Below are 12,171 nucleotides of genomic sequence, written 5' to 3'. Positions count from 1 at the left end.
CAAACATAGCATCACAATATCAACATCATTCCAATCCTCTCAGCAAATAGGATTTGTGGGCGGCACAGAGGCACAGTGGCACGCACTGCTGCCTCAGAGCGCCAGAGACCTGGGTTCAATTCCCGTCTCAGGCGACTCTCTGTGTGGAGTTTGCACATTCTCCCCGTGTCTGCGTGGGTTTCCTCCGGGTGCTCCGGTTTCCTCCCACAGTCCAAACATGCTAAATTGCCTGTAGTGTTAGGTAAAAAGGGGTATGGGTGGGTGGCGGGTCGGTATGGACTTGTTGGGCCGAAGGGCCTGTTTCCACACTGTAAGTAATCTAATCTAATCAAATGGTCATTCTAAAATGGACCCCCTTTTGTAATATAGGTTTCACAGTTCCAGACAGTGAAGTTTCTCATAAACAACAATGACCTACAAACTCCAGAATATCATTAATGCTGCTTTAAATCTAGTGGCCAGAAGATTACTGAAGGATTACATTAGGAATTGGAGAAAGTAATACAGGAGCAAAGTTTGAAAGCTCAGATTAAAATAAAACATTATCAGTGTCTTTCCCAACTGACCACTTTCTGCTTACATTCAGTGCCTATATTATTCTTTAGCATTTGCAAAATATCACAACTGTGAGGAAAATACTGCTGCAATGAGACTATCATGCATTTGCTAATTTTCTTCTGACAAATTAAGAATTGTTTAATAAACAGTGCTTGAAATTGGCTGAGGCATGTCAGTTCTTGAATAAATAATATTGATACAAATTATGGTGACTAGAAGTTTGGGCTCACTCAAAAACTAAAGTGCACATAGAGAAGCCAACACTCGTAAATATAAAAAATGTTTAATGATCAATTGGGAGAGAGATGTGTTGAAGAAGATTACAGAAATAGCTTACTAGTGATGACCAAGAGAGAAAATAAATACATACCCGCTAATCCAGATTGCCATTGCTTTTTTCTGAATCCTGTGAATTGCTTCTTCTTCCTGGTCTTTTTCGTTAGTCTTCAAGTTCTCCTTTGCAATCTTGAGCATGAGTGCAGTCATCATATCAGAAGTAAAGCCATAATAACCCTAAAGTTAAAACAAGCACACAAGTAAAACAACTGCCTTACACAAGTTTCTCTGTAGGAATAATATGTTTGCCTATTTTTCACCCTGCTTGTCAAATCACCAAAATGTATTTCTTACTGATAGTTTTGCCCTGCAAACGGAATTCCTGGGGTCTAATGCCATTACCGCTTCAGAATAAAATGCATCCAGCTTGTCTCAGTGGGGTATAGTTCAAATTTCACTCAAAATCTTTCATGACAAATTCTCAGCTGACACACGCATTGCAGTAGTGAGGGGAAAGTGCATTGACAAGAGATGCCACACTTTGGATAAAATTTTAAACCGAGCCCCCATTTTCCTCTCAAATCAACTCAAAGGACCTTGAGACACGCATGAGAATGACCTCAGCACTTTGACCAATCTTTGTCCCTCAATCAACATTACTAAAAGGTTTACCTGCGCTTCACTGAATCTAGTCTACTGCATTTGCTGCTCACAATGCGGTGTCCTGTACACTGGGCAGATGACACTCAGACTGAGTGACCACTTTGCGGAAAATCTAAGTTTCATCCGTAAAAAATGACCCCAAGGTTCCAACTGCCTGCCACTTCAAAAACCACCATGGTCCCATGCCAATATTTCTGGCTCAGGCCTGCTGCAATGTTCAAGCAAGCCTCAGAGAAAGCTGGAAGAGCATCACCTCATCTTCCTCTTGGGAAGCAGCCTTCAATATCGAGTTCAATAATTTTAGAATCTGAACATCTCCTTCCATATCTTTTTCCCATCCCATACTCCAGGCTCTGTCATGGCAGAGGTTGCTTTCAGTACAGCCAACCCATTTGCGTAGTTCCCATTATCATCTGTCTAGCGTTTCTTCCTTCCTGGCTTACTATCAACCATCTCTTTGACTGTCCATTTTTTCTCTCTCTCTGGACTCTGTCTCCAACTATTCTCTAATCCCTTTGGATCGTCCCAACTCCCCTCCCCCCCCCCAACATAAACATGTCTATCCTAAATGCTATCAGTTCTGAAGAAGGCTCACTGGACTCAAAACGCTAACTATGTTTTCTCTCCTCTGATGCTGTCACCTGCTGAACTTCTCCAGAAAGTTTTGTTTTTGTCACTAAAAGTTTATCTGGTCATTATCACATCACCACAGGGTGTCATGGTGGCTTAGAGGTTAGCATTGCTATCTCACAGCACCAGGGACTGAGTTCAATCCTGGCCTTGGGCAACTGTCTGAGTGGAGTTTGCATATTCTGCCTGTTTCCTTCCCTAGTGCAAAGATGTGTAGGTCAGCTAGACTGGCCATGCTAAATTACCCTTTGGTGTACAGGATAGGTGGGTTAGGCATGGTAAATGCAGGGCATGGGTTGGCTGCTCTTTAGACGGTTGGTGTGGAGCCATTCTATCACTGTTTGTGGGTCTGTGCCTATTAACTTTTATATTTATCATATTAAAGAAGTCATTGCTGTTCAAAAGTAACATTGTAAAGTTACTTGGATGCTCTCATGATGTGAGAGACACTATATAAGCGAAAGTCTTTCTATAAATCTTTTCTGGCCTACCAAGGAATGTCATGAGAAAACATTAATCAATCCATTACTGGAGATTGTACACTAGGGCGTTAAGAACTCCTTGGTTAGAAACGCAGGAACAGGAGTAGGTATCATTCAGCCTCTCAATCTTGTTCTGCCATTCAGTGAGATCATGGTTGGTCAAAATTGATTGGCTGATGTGTCTTTAATCCTACACAGCAAGTCAGATATGTTTATAAAGATGTACTAGTAACCAAAAATGAAAAAAGAATAATCAAGATGTAATTTTAAAATTATTAACTATGCCAGTTTCTTTGAAGAAGTAGCAGGAAGAGTGAACAAGGGTAATATAGTGGATATATGTGGACTTTCTCTTGACACTATATGGTAGACTCATGATTAAAGTTAAAGCTTGTGGAATCAGAGCTAAGTAGCAGAATGATTAACAATCAGACTAAAAGAACAATAAGCAGAGAAAGTGGCTATTCAGACTGGCAGAAGGTAGGAAACAGTGTTCCATAAGATCATTGCTGGGACGACTGATGTTCATTCTTTACTTCAATAATTTAAATTTGCGAAGGTGAAGTACCCCCACTATCAAAATTTGTAGATTATTCCAAAGTTGTGGATAAAGTTGACTGCAACCAGGTTGACTGCAACAAAATACAACAGAAATGTTAACAAATTTGTATAACGGGTGTGGAAATGGCCAACAAGTTCCAAATAGAATTGAGTTACAAATCACCAAAAGTAGTAACACAGGATAGCAAGTTGATTTTTTTAAAATGCACAGACATTTTAGAATATAACTTGAAAGCAGAGGAAGTTATGTAGATTTTATAGAGAACCTTCGCATACCACATTTAGAATAGAATAATAGTTCAATACACTGCACCGGAGAAAGTGCAAAAAGGACTTACAGAGATGTAGCTGGAACTGACAGGCCATAACAACTAGGAAATACTGAATTTGGTATGTTCCCAGATGACCATTCAAGGTACATTGGGATATCTGCCTGCTCCACCTGCATGTGTTACTGGGTTAGGGTTGGTTCAGTGAATTTGCTGCCACCAATCCTCATTTACCTTTCCCATGTCTTGGACTTATCTAGTGATTAGAGGATACACCACTATTGAGTATCTACTGTGGAGGCATTGTTCTCATATAGGAAGGCGTTGTTCTCATTTACTGTATGATAGCAATAAGTACAAACACATTTGGCCAGCATATTTTCTAAGACCTTGATGAGCAGGCACAGATAATCCTGCTTTATTCAAAAGCTGGAGTAGATTGCTTTGTCTCCACTTACAGACTGTGTGACATTAATGTGAACATTAATCTCCTCAGAATTTATCTAAAATTATATCAACCTTATACAACACTGAACAGCTGGTGGCTCTTTTCTCCAAAAAAGCAAGAAACTGAGAGGTGACTTGGGAATAGAGATCTTTAAATAGTGCAGGAGTTTGAAAGGAGAGCATTAACGAGTGGGCATTTCCAATTGTTGGGGTATCCAGAATGACAGGCACTAATTGTAAGGCAATCACTACTGTACCAAATAAAGAATCCAGCAGAAACATCTTTCCTCAACGCGGTGAAAATGTGAAATTTGTTGCTACATGGACCGGTTGAAGAGTACAGCGTAGATGTACTTAAGTGAAAGCTAGTTAAGTAAATGGGAGAGAAAGGAATAGAAGGATATGTTGATCAAGTTACATGAACTAAGATGGGAGGAAGCTTATGTGGAGAATAAACACTAGCATGTGAGCGACTTTAATGGGCACATTTTCTCTGATTTCATAATACAACTTATACGATGATATTAATGTATTCTTATGTTCCATGTTCAACTTCCAAATGGAACTTCTGGAATCAGAGTACGGGGTGTTTTATAAATCCTACCTGTGCATACTCCATAAAGTCATTGAATCCGCCCAACAGTAATCCCTTTCCTCCACGGTCCACAAGCTCTCGCCATATTATTGGGGATTTTTGATGCACCCAGCCATTTTTTTTACATAATGCTTGAAGCCATGACTAGAGAGAGTCAGAGAGAGAGAAGCATGAAGACATGGAATTTATCTGCTTTCTTGATTCACAAAGTCAAACACAAACATTTGTAGTTAAGATAATGCAAACTATTAAAAAGATTCTTCTCTGAGTTCTTGCCTGAAAACAGGTCCAGCCTACAGTGCCCTGACCTCAACTAAGGGTAGGGGCCTTCAACTCATGGCCTCTGCTAGACACTGACCCTTCACATAATTGCAACCTTCCTATATTATTGTGAAAGTTATTTCAATTAGTAATATAGGAATTTAGCAATGGTAGGTATTTCAACTGAGACAATATCATCTTTACAGACCCTAACTATAGCTTTTATTTTGGAATTATATGGAAAATCTGATTCACTTAAAATTGCTTGACCTAAAACTGCAGTTTTCAAGGAATCCAACATAATTTTCATTGAGGACCTACTGCATAAAGTAATATCAAAAAGCATCAATACTTGTTAGCTTGTTAGCTTTCTGAATTAATTTCTGTGACAACTTATGGACAGATCTGTTGACTGAATTCAATTAAGAAGCAATTTATAATCAATTAACACTAAGCAACTGCTACCTATGGGCTATATGGTGAAAGAACTCTTGGGTTGACACATAATTTGATGGTGGGCAAAGCCAATCTGGTGTGTGTGATAGCACTTCTGGGTACAGAGAAAAAGGAAAAAAAAGTGAAAAAAAAGAACTTGTGGATTTGAGAGACGGTGCTGAGGAAGCTTCAGTGAACTGCTTTCTACATTCCTATTGATACCTCCTCCAAGTGGCACAGTACAGCTACAACAGCTATGATTCTATTGAGTCATAGTGCAATGCAAACCAAGACTTATCATTGAGGGGTTAATACAACCTGGCAAGGTGAGGATTCCACCACTAAAATGAAAAATGGGAAGCTGGTTGTCCTTGGCTGCCTAGACAAGTCACTGAACACTTTGTTGTCTTCTTTCAATTTTCCAATATGCTCAAAAGCCACATTGAATATATGGTCAAGTTAGTTCTTATCCTGTGTTTGAAAAATCGCCTTGTGATTAGAATAACTTAATAGCTAAAATATTAATGAATATCGTGATATCAACAACAAAGTTCAGAATAACTGAAAGTACTTTGGATCCTTGTGAATTATTAACATTGACAATATTCCCTGATAATCGCCACCTTCATATACTTCTACTCGGTGAGACATAAGTGGGATATTTAAGTGTCCAAGATTCTTTCTCAAGGACATTGCCATATATGCTATTTCTGCTCATAGATAGTTGTACTTCTCTAGTGGCTAGTTCTTCTGTACCCCAAGTCATTGGCATGTGCTGGTTGGTGAGATAGTGTTGATACTATGTATGCTTTCAAAAAGGAGGTGTGCTGGTTTGTCACTGGAACAGAGATCACAGCTTATCTTGGTACACACATATTCTTATAGACACACATTGCTGCCATGGAGGAGTGAGTGACTATTTTAGATGATGGCTGGGCAGCCAGTCAAGTGGGTTGTTTTGTCGTGGATGACTTAAGGTGAGATTATTTAACTGGTATGTTAATGATGTAATGATATAAAGCTTGCAGCAAGCACTTACAAATAAAGTGGATACACCTGCCCAAATAAATGAGTGACACTGCAACTATAACAGATAAGTTTGTTACTATAACAGATCAGAAAAAATATATAGTATCAGAATTTATGGAATGGTATTAAATCTGATCAACCTCAGCCTCTTGAATATCAATTTCTACATGCTGGTAGTTTGTTACAAAGTTCAGACAAGTACCCTCTGAAATGATCAATGATGACATTTCCTACCTTAGCTTTCTCAAGAAATTTTATGAAAACTTACGAACAGTTCTTACAGTTCGTCGCAATTTAGACCAAAGGTACACAAAGGAGACTTTACAATTTGCAAAGAGAGAAGAGTTTCATCTTATCATTCCATGCTAACTTGGAATGAAAGAGAAAAGATAGAATGCTGAATTATGGCTCCTTCCAAATAAAATTGCCTTTATATGTTGTTAAATAATTTTAAAGACAGGGCCGCTAAAGCATTACAAATGGCATTCAACACAAATTTTGCTTATTTGGTCCAGTGCGGACATTATTTTTATTTCAAAAGTATACTTTATTCATGTATATGTGCTGCACATAGCACATGAAGAAAACAAATAAACATTGGAGTTTGATTCTATCCAACAAACAAAATCAAAGGTATTTCTTATTTGTGCAGGATTATATTTACATATATTGGAGGTACCAGGACCCCCGGTTTACTTCAGCAGAAAGACCTCAGACAGTGGTCTTTCCCCACTGTGCCTTGGTGGTAGTTGCCCCAAGCTTTAGTACATCCCATGGGCCTGAATTACTCAGAATTTCAGAATCTTGGATCCATTACAGCCTCATTCTCACCTACTCCTTTTGAGTATATCCATTGTGTTCAGTACCAAAACTGGCAGCAAAAATAAAATTACACCAATTGAATGTCATAAACCATGAGATTCAAAGAAACACAAATTTCTTATGTGAAATACAGCTGATTTATTCTTTTTCAGTAATAATGAAACAGCTTCTCTGCATTCCAATCTACAATACTGACCTGCCAATTGTCAGGTGACTGGACAATTTTAAAGACGTGGAAATCTGGCAAGTTTTTCTGAAGATAATCTGCCAATAGTTCTGCCTTGGCATAATAATTGCAGTTTGCTTTACCTGCAAAAACCAAAACATAACAAAGTGTATCTAATATTTAAATTGTCGCAAGAACATCACTATAGGATAGACAGAGTCAATTGGTCCAACGCAGCTGTTTATTTTCACAGATCAACCTCCCTACCATCTTCTCTCCACTAACCCTCAAACCCTTCGCTCTCCATGATTCCATCAAGTTGTTCCTTGAATCCACTTACATCATCTACTTCAAAGGTTTTTTCTATTCCGATTGTATAGCTTTGGAAGGAAAATTATCTGCCACGTTTCCCACAGTGACCACACTTTGAAAGTGGGGCTATTAAGCATTTCATGATATCTTGAGCTTGTGAAAGATGCTAAAAAATATTCAAGTCTTTCTTTCTTTCTTTTTAGCCAGCTTGTAAAAGTGATAATCCTCTCTACTTTTCTTTCCTAAACCTGAAGACACAGGGTCACAGTTACTGGAATACAGTTTCATGAGCACTGGAAGGCTGTCACCTCAGGATCATTGCTGAACTATCTGCTATTTTTGAATAATATGACTATTCCCTTATAATCAGACAGTTAGAGATGCAGGCATAGATTCTGATGGACATGCCAAAGCAGTACGGAGACAGTGCTGCACTGATGGAGGTGCTGGCTGGAGGTGTCAGAAGAGACATTAAACCAGTGCCTGCCCTCTCTAGTGGCTAAACAAAGAAACATGGGTGGCTCAGTGGCTAGCACGACTGCTTCACAGAGCGAGAAACCTGAGTTTGATTCCAGACTTGGGTGACTGTCAGTGTGAGGTTTGCATGTTCTTCCTGTGTCAGTGTGGGTGCTCTGGTTTTCTCCCACAGTCCAAAAATGTACAGTTTAGGTAGATTAGCCATGCTAAATTACCTTGTAATGTCCAGGGATGCGTAGGCTAGGTGGATTAGCCACGGGAAATGCAGAGTTAAGGAGATAGGCTGGGGGGGTTGGTCTGGGTGGGATGCTTTTTGGATGGTTGGTGCTGACTCAATGAGCCAAATGGCCTCTATTTGTACTGTAGGGATTCTATGATTTTCCTGTTGTACTGGGCTGGCACATATCCTAAACAACTAAAGAAAAAGCACACTTACTTGGGTTATTTATCCTTTTACTATATACTCTTTGGGACCAAATAAACCCCAATTATAACACTATCTACAACTCAACAGTAGATTCTGAAGCACAGAAATAAGTAATTCAACTCAAGTGTTCCATGATAGTGTTTTTGCTTGACACAAGTTTCCTCTCATCATTCACATGTTCCTTTACTCCTTGATCCCCCCCACAAACATCATGGACTAAACTAACTTTTTCAAAAATGAAAAGACTGTCTCAGGATCCTGAGAGACTGTGAATGGTTCTAGTATGCTATTCCACTGCCATTGTTTCATATAAATTGTAAAGTGTCGACTCTCTTGCTCATTCTCTTCATTCCCAGTCAAGATCACTTAGCTGAGCATTCGGGACAGAAATCCTTGCCACCCATTAACCTCCCCTGCTACCACCCCCTAGATGTGAGTTCCCTGATTGGGGATGTTAATCTGGACCAAACAGGCAGCCCTGGGTGACAGATAAAAACAAGAGTGTCTGACATCCTTTTCGCTCTGAAGGCTGGCTCTGAGGGAGCTGGATCAGTGTCAATGACTTCTCATGTGTAAATAAAGGGTGACTTGGTGACGGGATACCAGCCTCTCTGGAATTATTCCATGCCCAGGTCAGGGGTATTGACTGAGGCCAGATGTCAATTATAATCCAGGCCGCAGTGGAGAAAGACCTCAGCTGAAGGTCCTGTCTGGCCAAAGCATATGGAGGGCCTGAGAGGTTTCAAGATCCCCTCACTGCTTTCAATGGGAATGCACATAGTTTCCTTTTCACGTTTAGAAAAATGCCCTTTTGTTTTTCTTTTCTGTTGCTGTTGTTGCAACTGGATTGAAGGCGCAATGAGGAAGGGTCAAAATCCCACAGTATTTCCTGCAAACCCTGCTTTGGACTTGCTGTACTCATTTATAGATTTAAAAAAAAATACACTTCATTCATAAACCTAAGGAAAAAAGATCAATGTTTTAACTGGCTACCTTGCCCCTTAACCCCCCACACTCTCGGATTGAAGCTGTTATTTTTGGAGATTGCTGAATCTATAAACCGAGCTGCAGCGGATTTTGTTTTTTGTTACATATTTTGATTAATTTCACACACGGAGCTGCCTCCGACCCACCTGCCACCACGAACTTGGCCATTTTGTGTTGTCGCTGTTGTTGTTGTTGTTGTTGTTTGGGGCGTTGCCAGGCAACGGGAGCGTCCGGACCCTGAACAGCGGCTGCACCCGGGCGCACCCCACCCCCTTTATGTCCCCGGGCTGCAGCCAGAGCCGCGGGCAGAAGGTTCCACACTCCTGTCCTGGTGGCACTTAAATAGAGAGATAGATGGGGAGGGGGAGAGCATTGAAAACAAGACCAGATCCACCAGCCAAGCTTCAGGAGAGGTAATAATGACAATATCAAGACTTTGAAGCACTGGTACAGTACCTAGGTACAATCCTTAGTTCCAGAATAGAGAAATTAAGAAAAAATAGTTTGCATAACACCTATACACACTATAACCAGAGGTCAGAAAAACAAGAAGCAAAATTAAAAAGACAAACATCGCAGTCTCTCTCCAAGGGTTCTCCACAGCAGATCAGTGTGGGGGCTTCCATGTGGTCTGACTAGTGGCTGTCGCCACACTCCACACTGGGCCACTGCCACCATGCTCCACACCAGGCTGATGCCCCTGCTTTGCACCTGACTGCTGCTTGCTAGTGTCTCCACTTTGGGCCTGCCAACCGCCGACCCTACTTCGGAGGCTGGTGTTGGATGTCCGAGCCTGAGAGTACGAGAAGAGAGAGGAGGAGAAAGAAACCGCAGAAGGGAGGAAAAGCGGGAGAAAAAAAGAAAAAGAAGTATCCAAAGGGGGAATTTTGTGAATGGGAATGCAATGTCCTGAAAACTACTTTAAATAAATTGTTCTAAGTGTAGAAATAGAGAACACTGTCAATGGATAAGTTTTAAAAAAGATAAACATTTAAACTAGCAAAACCTAGATTAGAACTGAGATTAGGAAGAGCTTCCTACAAAGGGCAATGCATACAAGGAATATCCAGCTGCAGTAGTGGAGATGAAGTCACAAACAGAATCAAAATACCATAAATCCTGGCAATCTGACATAAAGAACGATGTTTGTCAAGTGCATTGTTTTTATTGGAAGTGAAACCTTTCCAGTCGGCTGTGTAGTGTATTGCCCATCTCTGTATGACCCTGATAATTACATGGGAATTTCTATTCATAGCTCCCAATCTTAGTTCTCTATCCTCAGGCCAGTTTTATTCTTCTCCATGATTCTTCCTTCAAAGCTCCTAGTTTTGTTTAAGTCACTATTTTAAATCCTGACGTTCTTTTTCTTTTTTTTAATAGATAGGGAGTACAGAACCTTGTTATTGCATCACTGTTTTAATGCCATTCCACACATAAATAATTTGGAATTTCAAAATGACTTTGGATTACCACTCAAGTGAATTTCAAATAAAGAATAGGGATGGAGCAGGTTCATGGGACTGATTGGATTGTTCGCCAAAGAACCAGCATAGATTTGATAGGCTGACTGGCCTCGTAATCTACTACTTTAATTGGCTGATGCTTTCGGTTGTAGCAGAGTTACTCAGCTCCTGACCGTATTCAGTCCTGGTCCAAACAGGGGCAAAAGAGCTGAAGTCCAGAAGTGAGGTGAGAGTAACTACCCTTGACATCAAGATTTAAGTGTCAACCTTGTGAAACTAGAGTGGCAAAGAGTCCAGACCAGGTGAGGATGGCAGATTTTCTTCCCTAAAGGGTATTAGTGGATTTGATGAATTTTTACAATCACCAACAATGGTTACATAGTCATTATTAGCTCAGTTTTTACTCCAGATTCTTACTGAATTTAGATTTCACCTTTTGCCATGGAGGGAATTGAATGCATGCCCTCAAAACATTAGCCTGACATTAATGGATTGCTGGTTCAGTCAGACAACCATTACACCACGGCCTCAATTTGACCTAACACTTGTACCCTCGACCCCATTCTCATTAAATTGCTAATCACCCAACTTATCCTCCTAGCTGTCATGTTAGCCCATATTGTTAACTATTCTCTCTCCTCACCTCATTCCCATCTTCAAATCTGCTACCCTTAACCCTCTCCTCAAAAATCAAACCTCCACTCCACCATCTTTTCCAATTACTGCCCTATTTCCATGCTCCCTTGCCTCACCACAAGTCTTAAACAAATCCATTCCCATCTTTCCCAGAACTCCCTGCCTGAATCTCTCTTATCAGTACTGTTTCTGTCACAGTTCAGTAACAGCACTTACCGAAGTCACAAATGGCATCTTATTTACTGTTCCTTTCTTGTCATTCTCAAATTGTCTGCAACCTTTGACGTAGTTGACCACTCCTCCTCCTCCAATGCCTCTCCATCATTGTTCAGCTGGATGGGCCAGAGTAGCCTGGTTCCAATAAGATCATTCTATTTATGGTCAGAGCACTTGCTTCCTTTCCCACTCCCCACCTCTTTCTCCCCCAATGATCTATCCATGGTCCCTCCGACTTCCCATCTACACCCTGATCCAAAAACTGAGTACCTGCATTGGGTTCCACATGTTTGCTGACAACACCCGGCTTTACCTCACATCAGCTCTCTCAATCCTTGCTTCCATCCCTTTCTCCAGCAACTGTCTGAAGCTAAACCAGACTGTTCACAACCCAGTGTTCATGTTTGATCTCCAATATGATCTTCTAGCCACTTAGACCTGCTATTTCCATCTTTGTAA

At 40.5% G+C, this 12,171-nt stretch overlaps 1 protein-coding gene across 3 annotated transcripts in view; it reads right to left on the bottom strand.

Annotated features, from left to right (window-relative positions):
• Nucleotides 1–9,693, bottom strand: part of mdh1b (malate dehydrogenase 1B, NAD (soluble)) — a 44,066-nt gene extending 34,373 nt beyond the window's left edge. For all 3 annotated transcript variants that reach the window (XM_072578556.1, XM_072578558.1, XM_072578557.1), the window contains exons 1-4: nt 9,544–9,693; nt 7,225–7,337; nt 4,491–4,625; nt 929–1,071 (exon numbers count right to left, since the gene is read on the bottom strand). In XM_072578556.1, the coding sequence (XP_072434657.1) occupies nt 929–1,071; nt 4,491–4,625; nt 7,225–7,337; nt 9,544–9,565 (413 nt within the window). In that variant the 5' untranslated portion in view covers nt 9,566–9,693. The remainder of the gene's footprint in view (nt 1–928; nt 1,072–4,490; nt 4,626–7,224; nt 7,338–9,543) is intronic.
• Between the last annotated feature and the right edge of the window lie 2,478 nt (nt 9,694–12,171).

This window comes from Chiloscyllium punctatum, chromosome 10 (assembly GCF_047496795.1).
Source record: "Chiloscyllium punctatum isolate Juve2018m chromosome 10, sChiPun1.3, whole genome shotgun sequence".
Taxonomy (NCBI): Eukaryota; Metazoa; Chordata; class Chondrichthyes; order Orectolobiformes; family Hemiscylliidae; genus Chiloscyllium; species Chiloscyllium punctatum.
Note: the sequence above shows the minus strand (reverse complement) of the source record. Positions and strands in the feature narration are given on the sequence as shown.